The following is a 15,731-nucleotide window of genomic DNA, read 5'->3' on the forward strand; positions in this document are numbered from 1 at the left end:
AAACAACATGAGGGTGAGTATATGGTGACAGAATTTTCATTTTAAAGTGGAGCATCCCTTTAAAAGCGAAAGTGAAATACGGTCGTCCAGTAGGAATGAACTAAAAAACATTCACTCTGTTCTGCTCGTTCCTCGCTGTAGACGCGTTATTGCCCATGCAGCCGTGAGCATTTTAGTTTCATTTAAAAAATAGCGCCATTTCGGGGGTGGGATTGCTTGAATGTTTTTTTTACAAAAAGCACAATGTTGTGTTTTATTGCGAGTGTACATAAATATAAGTAAACACAGTGCAGTTTAAATGATGTCCTGTATGAACAAACCGACGGAGTAGCCTATGTTTTTATGTTTCCACTGTTCGATCGTGCCCACGCCTCACACACACACACACACACACACACACACACACACACACACATACTTGTTTTTCTACCATTAGGGGGACCACCGTTTTTTGCCCACTTGTGGGGTCCACCACTTCCAGTGGTTCTACAGACTTGTAAAAAATCAAGCAAGATAACAAAAAATTCCTAATAAGAAATATCACTTCAATATACCAAAATTCAAACAAAATTGTTTGCACATGCGTTTTTGTGTCACTTGTGGGGCCCGGATCTAACTTTTAGGAGTTGTGGGGGCCACTTTCACAGATACACACACATTTCTAATCTTTATATCTTAGAAGGGACCAATACACACACATTTCTAATCTTTATATCTTAGAAGGGACCAAAGTCACTATCTGTAAAACATCAACTACTTCTATTATTTGCCCTTGATTACCATATAAACTTTCTTATATTATAATGTATATGCCTCTAAATTAATCTGCACACATCTATATTGGCAAGGCAAGTTTATTTATATAGCATAGAAGTGCTTTACATAGAAATTAAAATAATAATAGAATAAAGAAATAAGAATAATTAAAACAGTTAAAAAAAAATTAAATACAGTACAGTACAAACAGTCGGACGAACAGCGGCACAGTGCTCATTCAGTAAATGCATAGCTAAACAGAAGTGTTTTGAGTCTGGATTTAAATGTGACTACTGTAGGAGCACATCTGATCTCCTCTAGAAGCTGGTTCCAGCTGTGGCTGGCATAATAGCTAAAAGCAGATTCGCCATGCTTAGAGTGAACCCTTGGTATATATCAGTTTAGCCATTAACATGGCATAAAAAGCCAATCCAGAGACTTTTCTAAATCAATGAGCCCTCAAATTTTGGTTACAGCCTGACCTGCTTCAGTCTGCAGGACACCAACTGTACTTTGTCTGCATTGTATTGGTCATTGAATGAACTGTGCGGTTTTGCTGAAGGGGATCTTGTTTGTCCCATGGTTATTTTTCTTTTATTTCTAATGAAGTTGTGTTCCTAGCCAGTCATGTTCACTGCAGCCTAAGATAATATACTCCTAAATTGAGGACTTCACATGAAAACTCCCTATTCATCTGATGCATAAAGACTTTAAGACCCTGTGGAATTATAGCACTAATACCGTGAGTAATTTTTACACTAAACACTGGATTAAAAAACAACAACTTTACAACATGATTTGTCCTCAATGAAAATGTATTTGGTAATACACAATGGCCAGTTCCATACAAAAAGAGGTTAGACAACATTTTACATTTCAAATGGGTAAAAAAATAAAGCTTTTGGTCAATGTAACAGTAATAAACATGCTATAAGAAACTCATGGCATTACAATGCATGAGTCAACAGTCTGATTTTTGGTATAAAACATTTAAAATTAAAAAAGACATTTGAATGGATCTACCAGTCTACTTTATAATATAAGACAACAAAGAACTTTAAAGGGTTAGTTCCCCCAAAAATGAACATTCTGCCTTCATTCACTCACCATCAAGGCATTCTAAACCCATAAGAAACTTGTTCATCTTCAGAACACAACTGAAGATATTTGAATGAAACCTGAGAGATTTCCATCTTTCCATTTAAAAACTGTTCATCCAAAACTTTCAAACATTCATAAAGAAAAAAGTTATCCATGTGACTCCAGAGGTTTAATCCCAATTTTATGGAGCAATGTCAATGTTTCGTGTGCCAAAAAAAAAAAAAAAAAAAAAAAAAGATCTGTCTTCACTTCCACAGATCAACACATGAATCTTACTCATGAACACAAATTGGAGCTAAACTCTGCAGGACGGTGGCCCTCGAGGACCAGGGTTGAGAACAATCAACACTGCAATTTCATGTTGTGCAAGAGATCAGCAATAACATATTTTGTAAACGGGGAACAGCGACAAATAACAAACAAGAAAAATCGTATATGAGGTGAAGAATCATTAGTAACCAGGAAAAATTTGGTATAATTGTGTGTGCTGCAGCGATGCAAAAGTCCAGTTCACAGTTATTGCATTTGTGGATGATGTATTACGTGAGATCAACAACAGCACAAAAACAGGGCAAAACGATATACAACAAACAAGGAAAAGGGCATATGAGGCAAAGAATCCCTTTTAACCAGAAAATGTGTATAATTGTGTGTGCTGCATCAATGCAAAGTCCAGTTTACAGTTGTTGCAATTGTTGGATCAAAGAACTCATAAAGCCTGAAAAGTAGTCATGTCTCGGGCTGCAAGATGCCTAGCTGGACTCAATGATGAAACTGGCAAATATAAACGTCCGTCTCTTGCTCGCAAAGTTGGACATGGCTTGCATGCTTTAGCCATGTTTATCAAATCTGAAGGATTGAAGATGAAAGATCAACAGACTGCCAAAGATGCTGAGGAATGTGCACTGCTATACCAAGAAAGTAGGAAATTTGACATTGCAAGTCAAGCGCTAACTCAGCTTAACCAGACCAAGTGGAATTCTCCTCAGATTCTACCATTCACACAGGATGTCCACAGACTGCATTGCTATTTGTCTGAGAAACAGCAGAAGCAATTGAATGCCCTGCAAGAAGAGCCTTCTCCCTTGAACTGGAAGGACGTTGCTAAAGTGACCCTGGCGCAAGTTATCCTCTTCAACCGACGCAGAGCAGAAGGATACATCAGAAACACACGAAGATGTTAACCTAGCACTTACAGCACTGGAGCAGAAGCTTTGCAAACATTTTGTTCGGATTGCCATAGTAGGAAAGAGAGGGAGGAAAGTTCCTGTTCTCCTTACCCCGGTCATGAGAGAATCGCTCGATACTCTGAAAAGCGAGAAGAATGTGGAGTACTGAGTGAAAACGGATACTTGTTTGCATTGCCGCTCTCTGTCCATTACTTGAGGGGTTCCGATTGCATTAGGCAGTTTGTGAATGAATGTGATGATATCAAACATCCCAAAGCGCTAACCTCAACAAAACTTAGGAAACACATTGCTACTCTGTCGACTGTTCTGAATCTCAAGACTACAGAACAGGGACGGCTAGGAGAATACAAGGGGAAGAATCTGGATGAAATTCAGCTTGATGTGACTGGTATTGATATAGAAGTCTTTTTTATTATTAAGGAAAGTTAAAAAGCACAGCATTGTCCATTTATAAATCGTTCTCTTTTAGAATAGTAGATAGTATTTGAGAAGTAATAGAATAGAATTGAATAGAACAGAGTAGAAGTATTTGACCTCAACATACTGAAGAAGAGAGCAGGTTTTATTGTTATAATGTGACTAACTAGACAATTTTAGTCTATTCAGCTATTTATGTAGTCATTTTGTATAATCTTGACAGATTGCAGTTTCACAACTCATTGAATCATTGAACAGAATCCCTATTAACCAGAAAATGTGTATAATTGTGTGTGCTGCATCAATGCAAAGTCCAGTTCACTGTTATTGTAATTGTTGTATAATGTTAAGTAAGTGGATTAAGTGAAAGTGCATTCACCTAACTTCATAAAATTGGTATTAAACCACATGGATTACTACTACTTTATAAATGTTCTGAAGCTTGAAAGTTTAGGGTGAGGTTGAAGTTTAGGATGAACAATGGAGGGACAGAAATATCTCGTTTCATTCAAAATATTTTCATCTGTGTTCCAAAGATGAACAAATTTCTTATGGGTTTGGAATAACAAAGGAGAGTAAATGACAACTAACCCTTTAAGAGGATAATACAATGAAAAACTAAATGTCAACTTTGTTGAAAACACTTAGAACACATGTCCCGATGTGAATGCTAGTGGGAAGGCATCCAATACGTTGAGATACCTGTATTTCCCCGTACTTTCCTTCTTATGGCAGAAATACGATTTTTGATGAAGTATTTGACCGCCTTCCAGTCTCGATTTCCTAAAGCTTGAGCTTCTGCATCAACGCAGCGCTGACAGTCCTTTTTCCCTGGAACTTGGCTCCTCACAATGAATTTCCTTAGGTGCCTTTCTACTGCCGCACATTCATCTGTTGTCCAGCTTCTTTTGGCAGCAGTTTCTTTACCCAAGTATACAAAAAAATAACATGTTATTAAGTTTAGGTTAATGTCTTAAGTTTAGGATTTTTAAACCTTAATCTGAACTGAAAGACTATTGGATTGATCACACAGGCCATTCATTGCCATATTGACTTGGTTCAGAGACTAAAAATACACTTTTAGTTTGTTTCTGAATAAAACTTTTGACTAATAATAATAATAAAGCAGTGCAATCCAGTAAAATGTGTGGTAGCACTTTATTTTGATGGTCCCCTTTAGACATTCTGTTAACTGAGTAACAATGCACCTACATGTCAACTAACTCTCATTACAGCATTAGTAGACCGTCTACTTAAAGTACTTTATACAATTTTGGCAAATGTACTTTGTTTTATGGACATTTTTATTTTAAAAACAAGACAAGGATTATTAGCAATGACTTTTACAGTCCGCATCTCATATTTTACGTATTGTCCTGTTAAACATGGCAGTCTCACATCGATGGGAATATGCATATGGAAATTATATGCAGATGAATGTATTAAAACTTTTGTGCGAACGCAAAATCTTCCCTTTGTGCATCCCACACTTTTAGAATGAAATCTAAGCAAAGTGTTATACATTTACATAGTACAATTTTCCTTTTGATCATATAATGAAAATGTTTAACCCAAAAATTCTGTCATCATTTACTCACCCACATGTTGTTCCAAACCTGTATGAGTTTCTTTCTTCTGAACACAGAAGACATTTTAAAGAATGTGGGTAACCAGAGAGTTGACGGCACCACTGACGTTCAAATTAGGAAAAAAATACTATAGAAGTCAGTGGTGCCATCAATTGTCTGGTTACCCCCATTCTTTAAAATGTCTTCTGTGTTCAGCAGAAGAAAAACTCATACAGGTTTGGAACAACATGAAGGTGAGTAAATGACAATAAAAATTTTGGGGTAAAGTATCCCTTTAAACCTTACGCTCAATAATTCTGTTTGAGGTTGTAAACCAAATATAATCAGAATATTAGACTGTGTAAACATACCTATTGTGACAGCTATCAATGTACAGTGATCAAGAGTAAAGATTTGATCAAATAATATAATTCAGAATAAAGCTTGTGTCTTCAAGACGAACGGGACAATCAATCTACTTAACATTTCTAAGCTCACCTCTCTTTTTTGCCGACTTTCTCTGGTATTGGGAATGCAGCGTGGAAGTAGGTTCTTGTGTGGATGTCACACTGTCCTCAACTTCAGTCTCCTGTGCTTCTGGAATAAAGTCATCTGAGTGCAAAGAAAAAAAAAAAGTTTATTAAAGAAAGATAAATCAAAATGTAAGCAACACTGACTGGATTAGGATCTATCATGCATAACATTTGTGTCATGGTGACCAAGAGCAATGATCAACAGTACAAGTTTATAAATATTCAGTATACGGCACGAGTCTTGCAGATGATATGTATTGTGAAAAGCGCTATACAAATAAACAAATCGAATTGAACAAATTTCACATGGTTCCATAATTCTACAATACAGTGGTAGAGAGAGCCGGGTTTAATCATACTTGCACTCACACTGGGAGCACAATTTAAATGTATGCCCTTGGCAGATACTTTCTCCCCAAAGCAACTTACAGAACACATTACAGTGGCAATAGCCCTGAAGCAATGGGATGAGAACGTTGAGGAGATCGTCTACCTTTGGATCGTCTACTATACCTGTGGTGTAGCTTACTGTACCACACAATTAACTGGAAACAATGTCAAACATTCCCCACATGCAACAGGCAGCATGTCTAAAACATGTCAACTATAAATTAACTAAAAGGTTATATTAATGCAACAACCAAATATGTGGAATCCCATAAATATTGTGCAATAACATCTACATTTAATTGTCTAATTTAATTGAGAGATCTTTCATAACCAAATTTTTCTTGTGAACACCCATCCATGTCAACAGTCTCTAAAACGGCAAGTAATAGAATATGAATGAGTTGTAAAACTGAAACTGCAATCTGTCAAGAGTATACAAAATGACTATAACAATAAAACCTGCCCTCTTCTTCAGTATGTTGAGGTCAAAAATTTCTACTCTGTTCTATTCAATTATATTCTATTACTTATCAAATACTATCTACTGTTCTAAAAGAGAACGATTTATAGATGGACAATGCTGTGCTTTTTAACTTTCCTTAGAGAAAAAAAAAAAAGACTTAATACTAGTCACATCGCGATCATCGTTTTCATGATTGATCGTCGCTGTCATTTGCGAGTACTCAGAGTCCATCCCTACCACGCACACCTACCTATTACGCAATCGCCACGGACCAACGGTAGTACGATGGTGTTTACCAGCCCGAGCAAACTTTTCTGGAAAGTTCGCTTTGAAATCCCAAAACAAACTTTGTTATGGCCTGATTTTGTTGAATGACGTCACAGTTCGTTATTCGATTTCGCTTGAAGTATATCGGGCCTTAAGGAGAAATGACTGATAAGACAATGATGAAGTAGCTGGTACGAAACAGATCCTAAGCATCATTGACATATCTTATCTTGCCGATGCTCCATATAGACAGTAAGAGCATACACTCATCTTTTCTAGAGGTAACAGCAAGTGTCACAGCAACAAATACGATGTTGCAATGCATTCCATCCAAAATACTCATTCTGAACATGCAGCAGCTTGATCAGTGTTGAATTACACCTGCAATTACACTAGTTTAAATATTGACAGGTGTTGTCCCAATGATGTAAAATCACTAAGAGTGAGATCCATACGTGAGGGCCCCATAAGGCCTAGACTGGAAATGTGTGTGTATGTGGGGGCCCCATAAGGCCTAGACTGGAATGGTGTGTGTGAGCTTAACTGTGAATTCATTCGTTTGAGGGGAGGGCCCCATAAGGCCTAGACTGGAAATGTGTGTGTATGTGGGGGCCCCATAAGGCCTAGACTGGAATGGTATGTGTGTGAGCTTAACTGTGAATTCATTCGTTTGAGGGCAGGGCCCCATAAGGCCTATACTAGAAATGCGTGTGAGGGCCCCATAAGGCCTAGGCTAGAAATGTGTGTGTGTGAGCGCTTGACATGTAGAGCATGAGGGCAAGACTAGAATAGATTGTGATGACAGAGTCGACATTACTACTTTACCTGCGTGACGACAGCATCTTTGTTGGAGGCATCATGGGAAGAGTGATCTGTTAGGGATGTTTTGGTCTCTAGAACAGAAGTCTGCTGCTTTGGCTCCTGGAAATTAGACAAAAAAAACAACAGAAACCAAAGTTAACAAAAGTTAGCTCATGTGAAAACAGTTTCTCATCTAGCACAGCTGAAATATAAGAGCATACACTCATGTTTTCTAGAGGTAACAGCAAGTGTCACAGCAACAAATAAGTTGTTGCAATGCATTCCATCCAAAATACTCATTCTGAACATGCAGCAGCTTGATCAGTGTTGAATTACACCTGCAATTACACTACTTTAAATATTGACAGGTGTTGTCCCAATGATGTAAAATCACTAAGAGTGAGATCCATACGTCAGGGCCCCATAAGGCCTAGACTGGAAATGTGTGTGTATGTGGGGGCCCCATAAGGCCTAGACTGGAATTGTGTGTGTGTGAGCTTAACTGTGAATTCATTCGTTTGAGGGGAGGGCCCCATAAGGCCTAGACTGGAAACGTGTGTGTGTGTGTGCGCTTGACATGCAGCATGAGGGCAAGACTAGAATAGATTGTGATGACAGTCGACATTACTCCTTTACCTGCGTGACGACAGCATCTTTGTTGGAGGCATCATGGGAAGAGTGATCTGTTAGGGATGTTTTGGTCTCTATAACAGAAATCTGTTGCTTTGGCTCCTGGAAATCAGACAAAAAACAACAGAAACCAAAGGTAACAAAAGTTAGCTCATGTGAAAACAGTTTCTCATCTAGCACAGCTGAAATATAAGAGCATACATTTGTCTTTTCTAGAGGTAACAGCAAGTGTCACAGCAACAAATAATATGTTGCAATGCATTACATCCAAAATACTCATTCTGAACATGCAGCAGCTTGATCAGTGTTGAATTACACCTGCAATTACACTACTTTAAATATTGACAGGTGTTGTCCCAATGATGTAAAATCACTAAGAGTGAGATCCATACGTCAGGGCCCCATAAGGCCTAGACTGGAAATGTGTGTGTGTGTGGGGGGGCCCCATAAGGCCTAGACTGGAAACGTGTGTGTGTGTGAGCGCTTGACATGCAGCATGAGGGCAAGACTAGAATAGATTGGGATGACAGTCAACATTACTCCTTTACCTGCGTGACGAAAGCATCTTTGTTGGAGGCATCATGGGAAGAGTGATCTGTTAGGGATGTTTTGGTCTCTATAACAGAAGTCTGTTGCTTTGGCTCCTGGAAATCAGACAAAAAACAACAGAAACCAAAGGTAACAAAAGTTAGCTCATGTGAAAACAGTTTCTCATCTAGCACAGCTGAAATATAAGAGCATACATTTGTCTTTTCTAGAGGTAACAGCAAGTGTCACAGCAACAAATAAGATGTTGCAATGCATTACATCCAAAATACTCATTCTGAACATGCAGCAGCTTGATCAGTGTTGAATTACACCTGCAATTACACTACTTTAAATATTGACAGGTGTTGTCCCAATGATGTAAAATCACTAAGAGTGAGATCCATACGTCAGGGCCCCATAAGGCCTAGACTGGAAATGTGTGTGTATGTGGGGGGGCCCCATAAGGCCTAGACTGGAAATGTGTGTGTGTGTGAGCTTAACTGTGAATTCATTCATTTGAGGGAAGGGCCCCATAAGGCCTAGACTGGAAACGTGTGTGTGTGTGAGCGCTTGACATGCAGCATGAGGGCAAGACTAGAATAGATTGGGATGACAGTCAACATTACTCCTTTACCTGCGTGACGACAGCATCTTTGTTGGAGGCATCATGGGAAGAGTGATCTGTTAGGGATGTTTTGGTCTCTATAACAGAAGTCTGTTGCTTTGGCTCCTGGAAATCAGACAAAAAACAACAGAAACCAAAGGTAACAAAAGTTAGCTCATGTGAAAACAGTTTCTCATCTAGCACAGCTGAAATATAAGAGCATACATTTGTCTTTTCTAGAGGTAACAGCAAGTGTCACAGCAACAAATAATATGTTGCAATGCATTACATCCAAAATACTCATTCTGAACATGCAGCAGCTTGATCAGTGTTGAATTACACCTGCAATTACACTACTTTAAATATTGACAGGTGTTGTCCCAATGATGTAAAATCACTAAGAGTGAGATCCATACGTCAGGGCCCCATATGGCCTAGACTGGAAATGTGTGTGTGTGTGGGGGGGCCCCATAAGGCCTAGACTGGAAATGTGTGTGTGTGTGAGCTTAACTGTGAATTCATTCATTTGAGGGAAGGGCCCCATAAGGCCTAGACTGGAAACGTGTGTGTGTGTGAGCGCTTGACATGCAGCATGAGGGCAAGACTAGAATAGATTGGGATGACAGTCAACATTACTCCTTTACCTGCGTGACGACAGCATCTTTGTTGGAGGCATCATGGGAAGAGTGATCTGTTAGGGATGTTTTGGTCTCTATAACAGAAGTCTGTTGCTTTGGCTCCTGGAAATCAGACAAAAAACAACAGAAACCAAAGGTAACAAAAGTTAGCTCATGTGAAAACAGTTTCTCATCTAGCACAGCTGAAATATAAGAGCATACATTTGTCTTTTCTAGAGGTAACAGCAAGTGTCACAGCAACAAATAAGATGTTGCAATGCAGTACATCCAAAATACTCATTCTGAACATGCAGCAGCTTGATCAGTGTTGAATTACACCTGCAATTACACTAGTTTAAATATTGACAGGTGTTGTCCCAATGATGTAAAATCACTAAGAGTGAGATCCATACGTCAGGGCCCCATAAGGCCTAGACTGGAAATGTGTGTGTATGTGGGGGGGCCCCATAAGGCCTAGACTGGAAATGTGTGTGTGTGTGAGCTTAACTGTGAATTCATTCATTTGAGGGAAGGGCCCCATAAGGCCTAGACTGGAAACGTGTGTGTGTGTGAGCGCTTGACATGCAGCATGAGGGCAAGACTAGAATAGATTGGGATGACAGTCAACATTACTCCTTTACCTGCGTGACGAAAGCATCTTTGTTGGAGGCATCATGGGAAGAGTGATCTGTTAGGGATGTTTTGGTCTCTATAACAGAAGTCTGTTGCTTTGGCTCCTGGAAATCAGACAAAAAACAACAGAAACCAAAGGTAACAAAAGTTAGCTCATGTGAAAACAGTTTCTCATCTAGCACAGCTGAAATATAAGAGCATACATTTGTCTTTTCTAGAGGTAACAGCAAGTGTCACAGCAACAAATAAGATGTTGCAATGCATTACATCCAAAATACTCATTCTGAACATGCAGCAGCTTGATCAGTGTTGAATTACACCTGCAATTACACTAGTTTAAATATTGACAGGTGTTGTCCCAATGATGTAAAATCACTAAGAGTGAGATCCATACGTCAGGGCCCCATATGGCCTAGACTGGAAATGTGTGTGTGTGTGAGCTTAACTGAATTCATTCATTTGAGGGGAGGGCCCCATAAGGCCTAGACTAGAAATGTGTGTGTGTGTGAGGGCCCCATAAGGCCTAGACTGGAATGGTGTGTGTGTGTGAGCTTAACTGTGAATTCATTCATTTGAGGGGAGGGCCCCATAAGGCCTAGACTAGAAATGTGTGTGTGTGAGCGCTTGACATGCAGCATGAGGGCAAGACTAGAATAGATTGTGATGACAGAGTCGACATTATTCCTTTACCTGCGTGACAAAAGCATATTTGATGGAGGCATCATGGGAAGAGTGATCTGTTAGGGATGTTTTGGTCTCTAGAACAGAAGTCTGCTGCTTTGGCTCCTGGAAATCAGACAAAAAGTTCTAAGAAACAGATCATGCATATATGAGATCACATAGCTATGCATAGATAATCATTTTTTACATACATTTAAGATGAATGTGTGTATTTAATGGGTAAAGCGCAGAAGAACTGAAGCGGATGCTTGAGCGCTGACTAGGGCTGAACGATTTTGGAAAATAATCTAATTGCGATTATTTTTACCAATATTGCGATTGCGATTTAATATGCGATTATTTTTAAGCTCTTTATCTTTTCTATTATTTCAACAAAAACAAGCAATACATCACTGTAAAATAGGATGGGAATCTTTTTTTTTTATAAAACTTAAAATATTTATAATTATAAGTACTTTTAAAAAGAAATACACATTAAAAAAAACTAAATAATACAACTATATGTTAAGAATTTTAACTAATATAGCTCCAAAACATAAAAGCAAATCAAATAAAAACATTAAAAACATTACAAGCAATAAACAATGAGTGCTTTCAGTATTTAAGGGTAGGCTGTCTGAACGTTTTCATCTCTTTTGAAATATAAGATGTGGTTTGTCCTGTCTGTTAAAATAACTTAACTGCGTTTACATTAATTTCGCGTCATAAAAGCATTTTGAGATGCAAGTACATTTCACCACGTAGACGGAGTCGCTCACAGCCGCATGCTCAAGCGCTCTTCGCAAAGCGCGCGTGAGTATTTGAAACTGAAAGCAGCTTCTGTCAGTGATTTTCATATTTTTAATATATAAGCCAACTGTATTCCAAAAGACATATGATGCCTTCGTAGAGCATTTGTAAGGAAAATACCGGCGCCGGCGGGCGAGACTACAAGAGTAACATCAAGCAAAGCACGCATGACGCGTATCTTATAGCGCATCTTGTGCAATGCAGCCCGCGAATGTCCTTGTAATTCGCTTCAACTTCTCCGAACTTTATGAAAGATTATTTTTCGGAAGGTTCGAGTGGTGTCGTGTGTGCGTGTGTGTGAGACAGAGGAATTAGAAGCAAGCAGAATATTGTTGTTTATAAAGCACACGCAGCGTCATCACGTAGGCTATCTGTGTTTAAAACTAAGATCAGACTCTATTCTGAATTATCTGAATAGATACAAAATCGTTGGAGAGAATCTATAACACAATATCACATAAATTAAACACAAACTGTTCTTTCCTGTAGCCTATGCCAGGTCTATGTGTAGCGTGCCAAGTTGATGCTTCCTCCGTAGGCGTAGTGCAGACTGCTTTACTGCTGACGCGTGTCACGTGACCAAAGTTTAATCGCAGCTTTTGCGGTTAAATCGCGTTTCATCATATCGCGATATTATCGCAAATGCAATTAATCGTTCAGCCCTAGCGCTGACAGAAGACTTTTCAGTACACACGCTTCGATTGTGTGCACACAGAGGGCTGCCTGTCATGGTTCATTGCAATTTAGCATTTTAAGATCTTTGAAACTTTGATTTAAGACATTGAAATGCTAATTAAGGCATTATTTGTACATTAACAAATTAAAAACTTAAAGATTGGCAGACATCCTGATAATCAACAGAAGTTGGAGCTATGATTCATAGGGGTGGAGCGGTACATGTATTCGTATTTAGGGATGGGGCCGATCCGATCCAGTATCGGTATCGGGACCGATACCAGCGTAATTCACGCATCGGATTTTCCCGATCCAACCTGCGGAGATATCCGATATCCATGAGTCATGTCTGCACTTTAACGTTGTCTGCTGAAATGACTCCAAAAGTGATTCCCGCCAGCTAGTCTGCTAGCTTTGGATTTGGATTTCCCGAACGGAGGCGCAGCTCAATGAGACACAGCGTTATGAGACACGCCCCCGCTCAGGAAATCCATTCCGCAGTTTGCGGTTAGCCAACATGTCCGCTGTGTGGAAATACTTCACACTGGAAACACCGCAGAGCAAGACAGCATCAGACAATTAATACGAGTCGAGTCTATTAAATGTATTTTTTTGAATGAATACTTGTTTGATACTCCATAAATACTTGTTTAGTTAATGGATGATTCACCATTTCTGAACGAATCTTTTGAATGAATGATTCTCGTTCCAGAGAAGGCAGACATGCTGATTTTTCTTCAAAAGAATTGCTGATTCTACATCTGATGATGTAACGTCTTTACTTCTGTTACATATTTTATGTTCATGTTTTTGCTTTTCATGATAATTCCTTAAAGTATTATAAATATAAATACTTTGCATTGTCACAGTTTTACTGGTAATAGCCTAAATGTGACAAGAATAAAAGGTAGAATTTTTACAAGTATTTGCTCTCTTTTTTCTCTCCAATAAATATTGAAATTGAAACCAAGAATCGTTAAGAACCGGATTCGATAAGCAGAACCGGAATGGTTAAAATTAAAACGATACCCAACCCTACGTCTGAGGCGAAATCCGCTTGTCTGTTTGCAAGATGGCTGATGTTGATCGAGCATTCATCGAGAGAGTTACCGCATCGGAACGAGGATCACCCTTTAGATAGTGTGTGTGTAAGATGTTTAACATTACACTTGCACTTTTCTTATATTTCAAGACTCAAGTATTTGACATTTTGGGAATGTAATAAATATTGACATGACAATCAATTTGAAACCCTTACAGTTGTATATTTGTTTTCAGAATGGGATTTTTCCTGTTAACAGGATTTCCTGTTTTTCTGACTTCCTTTTCTGACCTTATACTTCTCAAGTTGCCTTTTGGGACATACATGCGTATACGTACATATCACACTTGCCTGTTGAGAGAAGTTTATTTCAGCATCATATAAAATAAACAATAATGATAATAATAATTAAAGCTGCAAGCAGCATTTATCGGGGTTCAAGCAGTTAAGGCCTTTAAGACCTTTAAGCACAAAAGCATCAAAAGTTATTAAGTTTTATTTAGCAAGCATTTAACCACTGACATATATGACTCCAACGTCACAGTCAGTTATGCTGGGATTCACTCATTTTTCAGCGGTCTTTTGCAAACAGGAGATTTACACATGAAGGAGAAAACAATGGTGTTTGAGGCTCACGGTATGTCAGTTCCATGTCCAGAACTCTTATCATTCAACTATGCCAAGATAAATACAGTTTTCAATTGTATGGCACCTTTAAAATAGATGATTAGTAATATAATGCTTACTTGTAGTCTGAAATGGCTTTAACAAAAGAAGAAAAATATTCTTAGATTTCTGTTCATTCTAATCATGTACAAATAAAGTAGCACAGTAAGATTACATTTATTTGAATGCATTAGTGAGTGTGTGATTGTGCTGTGTGTGCAGCTTATCAATACTAAAAGTGAAGGTGTAGTTGATATCTTTGGTGATAATATCTGTAATCATAAAAAACAAAAACAATTAAGAAATAAAGAATTAAAATTACAAATAATATTCTATTAAGATATGAGTTACAATAACATGATTTGTAATAGTAATAATATCAATAATATATGCACAATACACACAGTTTAGACTATCAGGTCTGTGTTTTACAAAAACATTAGTATTGCAGCCAATGTGAGTCTGTGGGATTTATAAACAGACAAAATATGATTTGAAATGTTATTTTAATGATTTTATTAAGTTTAAACAATATTTCAAATGGGAAAAAAAATGAAAAATAATATTTTAGTGGGTAGAATGAACCAATGAGTGTTCTTCTTCTGGTGGTTAAAATGTAAATGAAAACAATAATACTTAAACAATAATACTTAATACACTAACCATGCTTGAACACACACATGCACACACATTTTGTTGTAGATGTAGATATTTAAAATAAAAGATAGGTAACAAAATGATAATTGCAAATCTCCTCTGTATAACACCATTTTCAGATTTCAAATTAATCACTGAGAGGCAGAATTGTTCAAACTGAGAGCTCAGTACAAATGAAGTGATAAACTTTGACAAAACATGATTGTGTTATAATAGGTGATTTTCATGCAAGTAATTTTATATAGTCCAAAACTTAATGCAAAAGCACAGATGAAAATATTTTATTAAGTAGAATGTCCTGCAGAGGGCAGTAGAAGACCACTAATTGACTCACTTTCATTTGAAAGACTTTTTTATCCACCAGTAAAACAAAGCAGTTTCTCCATGTTCTTTCCATTAAGCATGCTTACACACACAGACACACACACAGACACAAACACATCCACACACACACACACACACACACACACACACACACACACACACACACACAAAGACAAATGTTTTCAATGTTTTTAGGATGTGATATTGTGAAAATATCTTCATCTCCTCATCCTGAACAACTTTGACTCAAGAATTACTAATGTCAATCAAACCATTCATAATCATAATAAAAAAAAAATATATATATATATACAAATATCATAATAAAATAAAAAAAACATCATAATAAAAAAAGATTGCTTCTTAAAGCATTTGTTTATTTCCCAATACTGAAAGCGA

At 37.8% G+C, this 15,731-nt stretch overlaps 1 protein-coding gene across 2 annotated transcripts in view; it reads right to left on the reverse strand.

Annotated features, from left to right (window-relative positions):
* Positions 1-396: 396 nt before the first annotated feature.
* LOC311299901 (uncharacterized protein) overlaps positions 397-15,731 on the reverse strand; it is a 62,946-nt gene continuing 47,611 nt past the window's right edge. Inside the window, exons 3-11 of one of the 2 annotated variants that reach the window (XM_084423832.1) lie at positions 11,189-11,284; positions 10,507-10,602; positions 9,893-9,988; positions 9,279-9,374; positions 8,665-8,760; positions 8,123-8,218; positions 7,511-7,606; positions 5,531-5,644; positions 397-4,385 (exon numbers count right to left, since the gene is read on the reverse strand). In XM_084423832.1, the coding sequence (XP_084279958.1) occupies positions 5,597-5,644; positions 7,511-7,606; positions 8,123-8,218; positions 8,665-8,760; positions 9,279-9,374; positions 9,893-9,988; positions 10,507-10,602; positions 11,189-11,284 (720 nt within the window). In that variant the 3' untranslated portion in view covers positions 397-4,385; positions 5,531-5,596. The remainder of the gene's footprint in view (positions 4,386-5,530; positions 5,645-7,510; positions 7,607-8,122; positions 8,219-8,664; positions 8,761-9,278; positions 9,375-9,892; positions 9,989-10,506; positions 10,603-11,188; positions 11,285-15,731) is intronic. The other variant, XM_084423833.1, reaches the window with a different exon arrangement.

This window comes from Rutilus rutilus, assembly GCF_951802725.1.
Source record: "Rutilus rutilus genome assembly, chromosome: 11".
NCBI lineage: Eukaryota > Metazoa > Chordata > Actinopteri > Cypriniformes > Leuciscidae > Rutilus > Rutilus rutilus.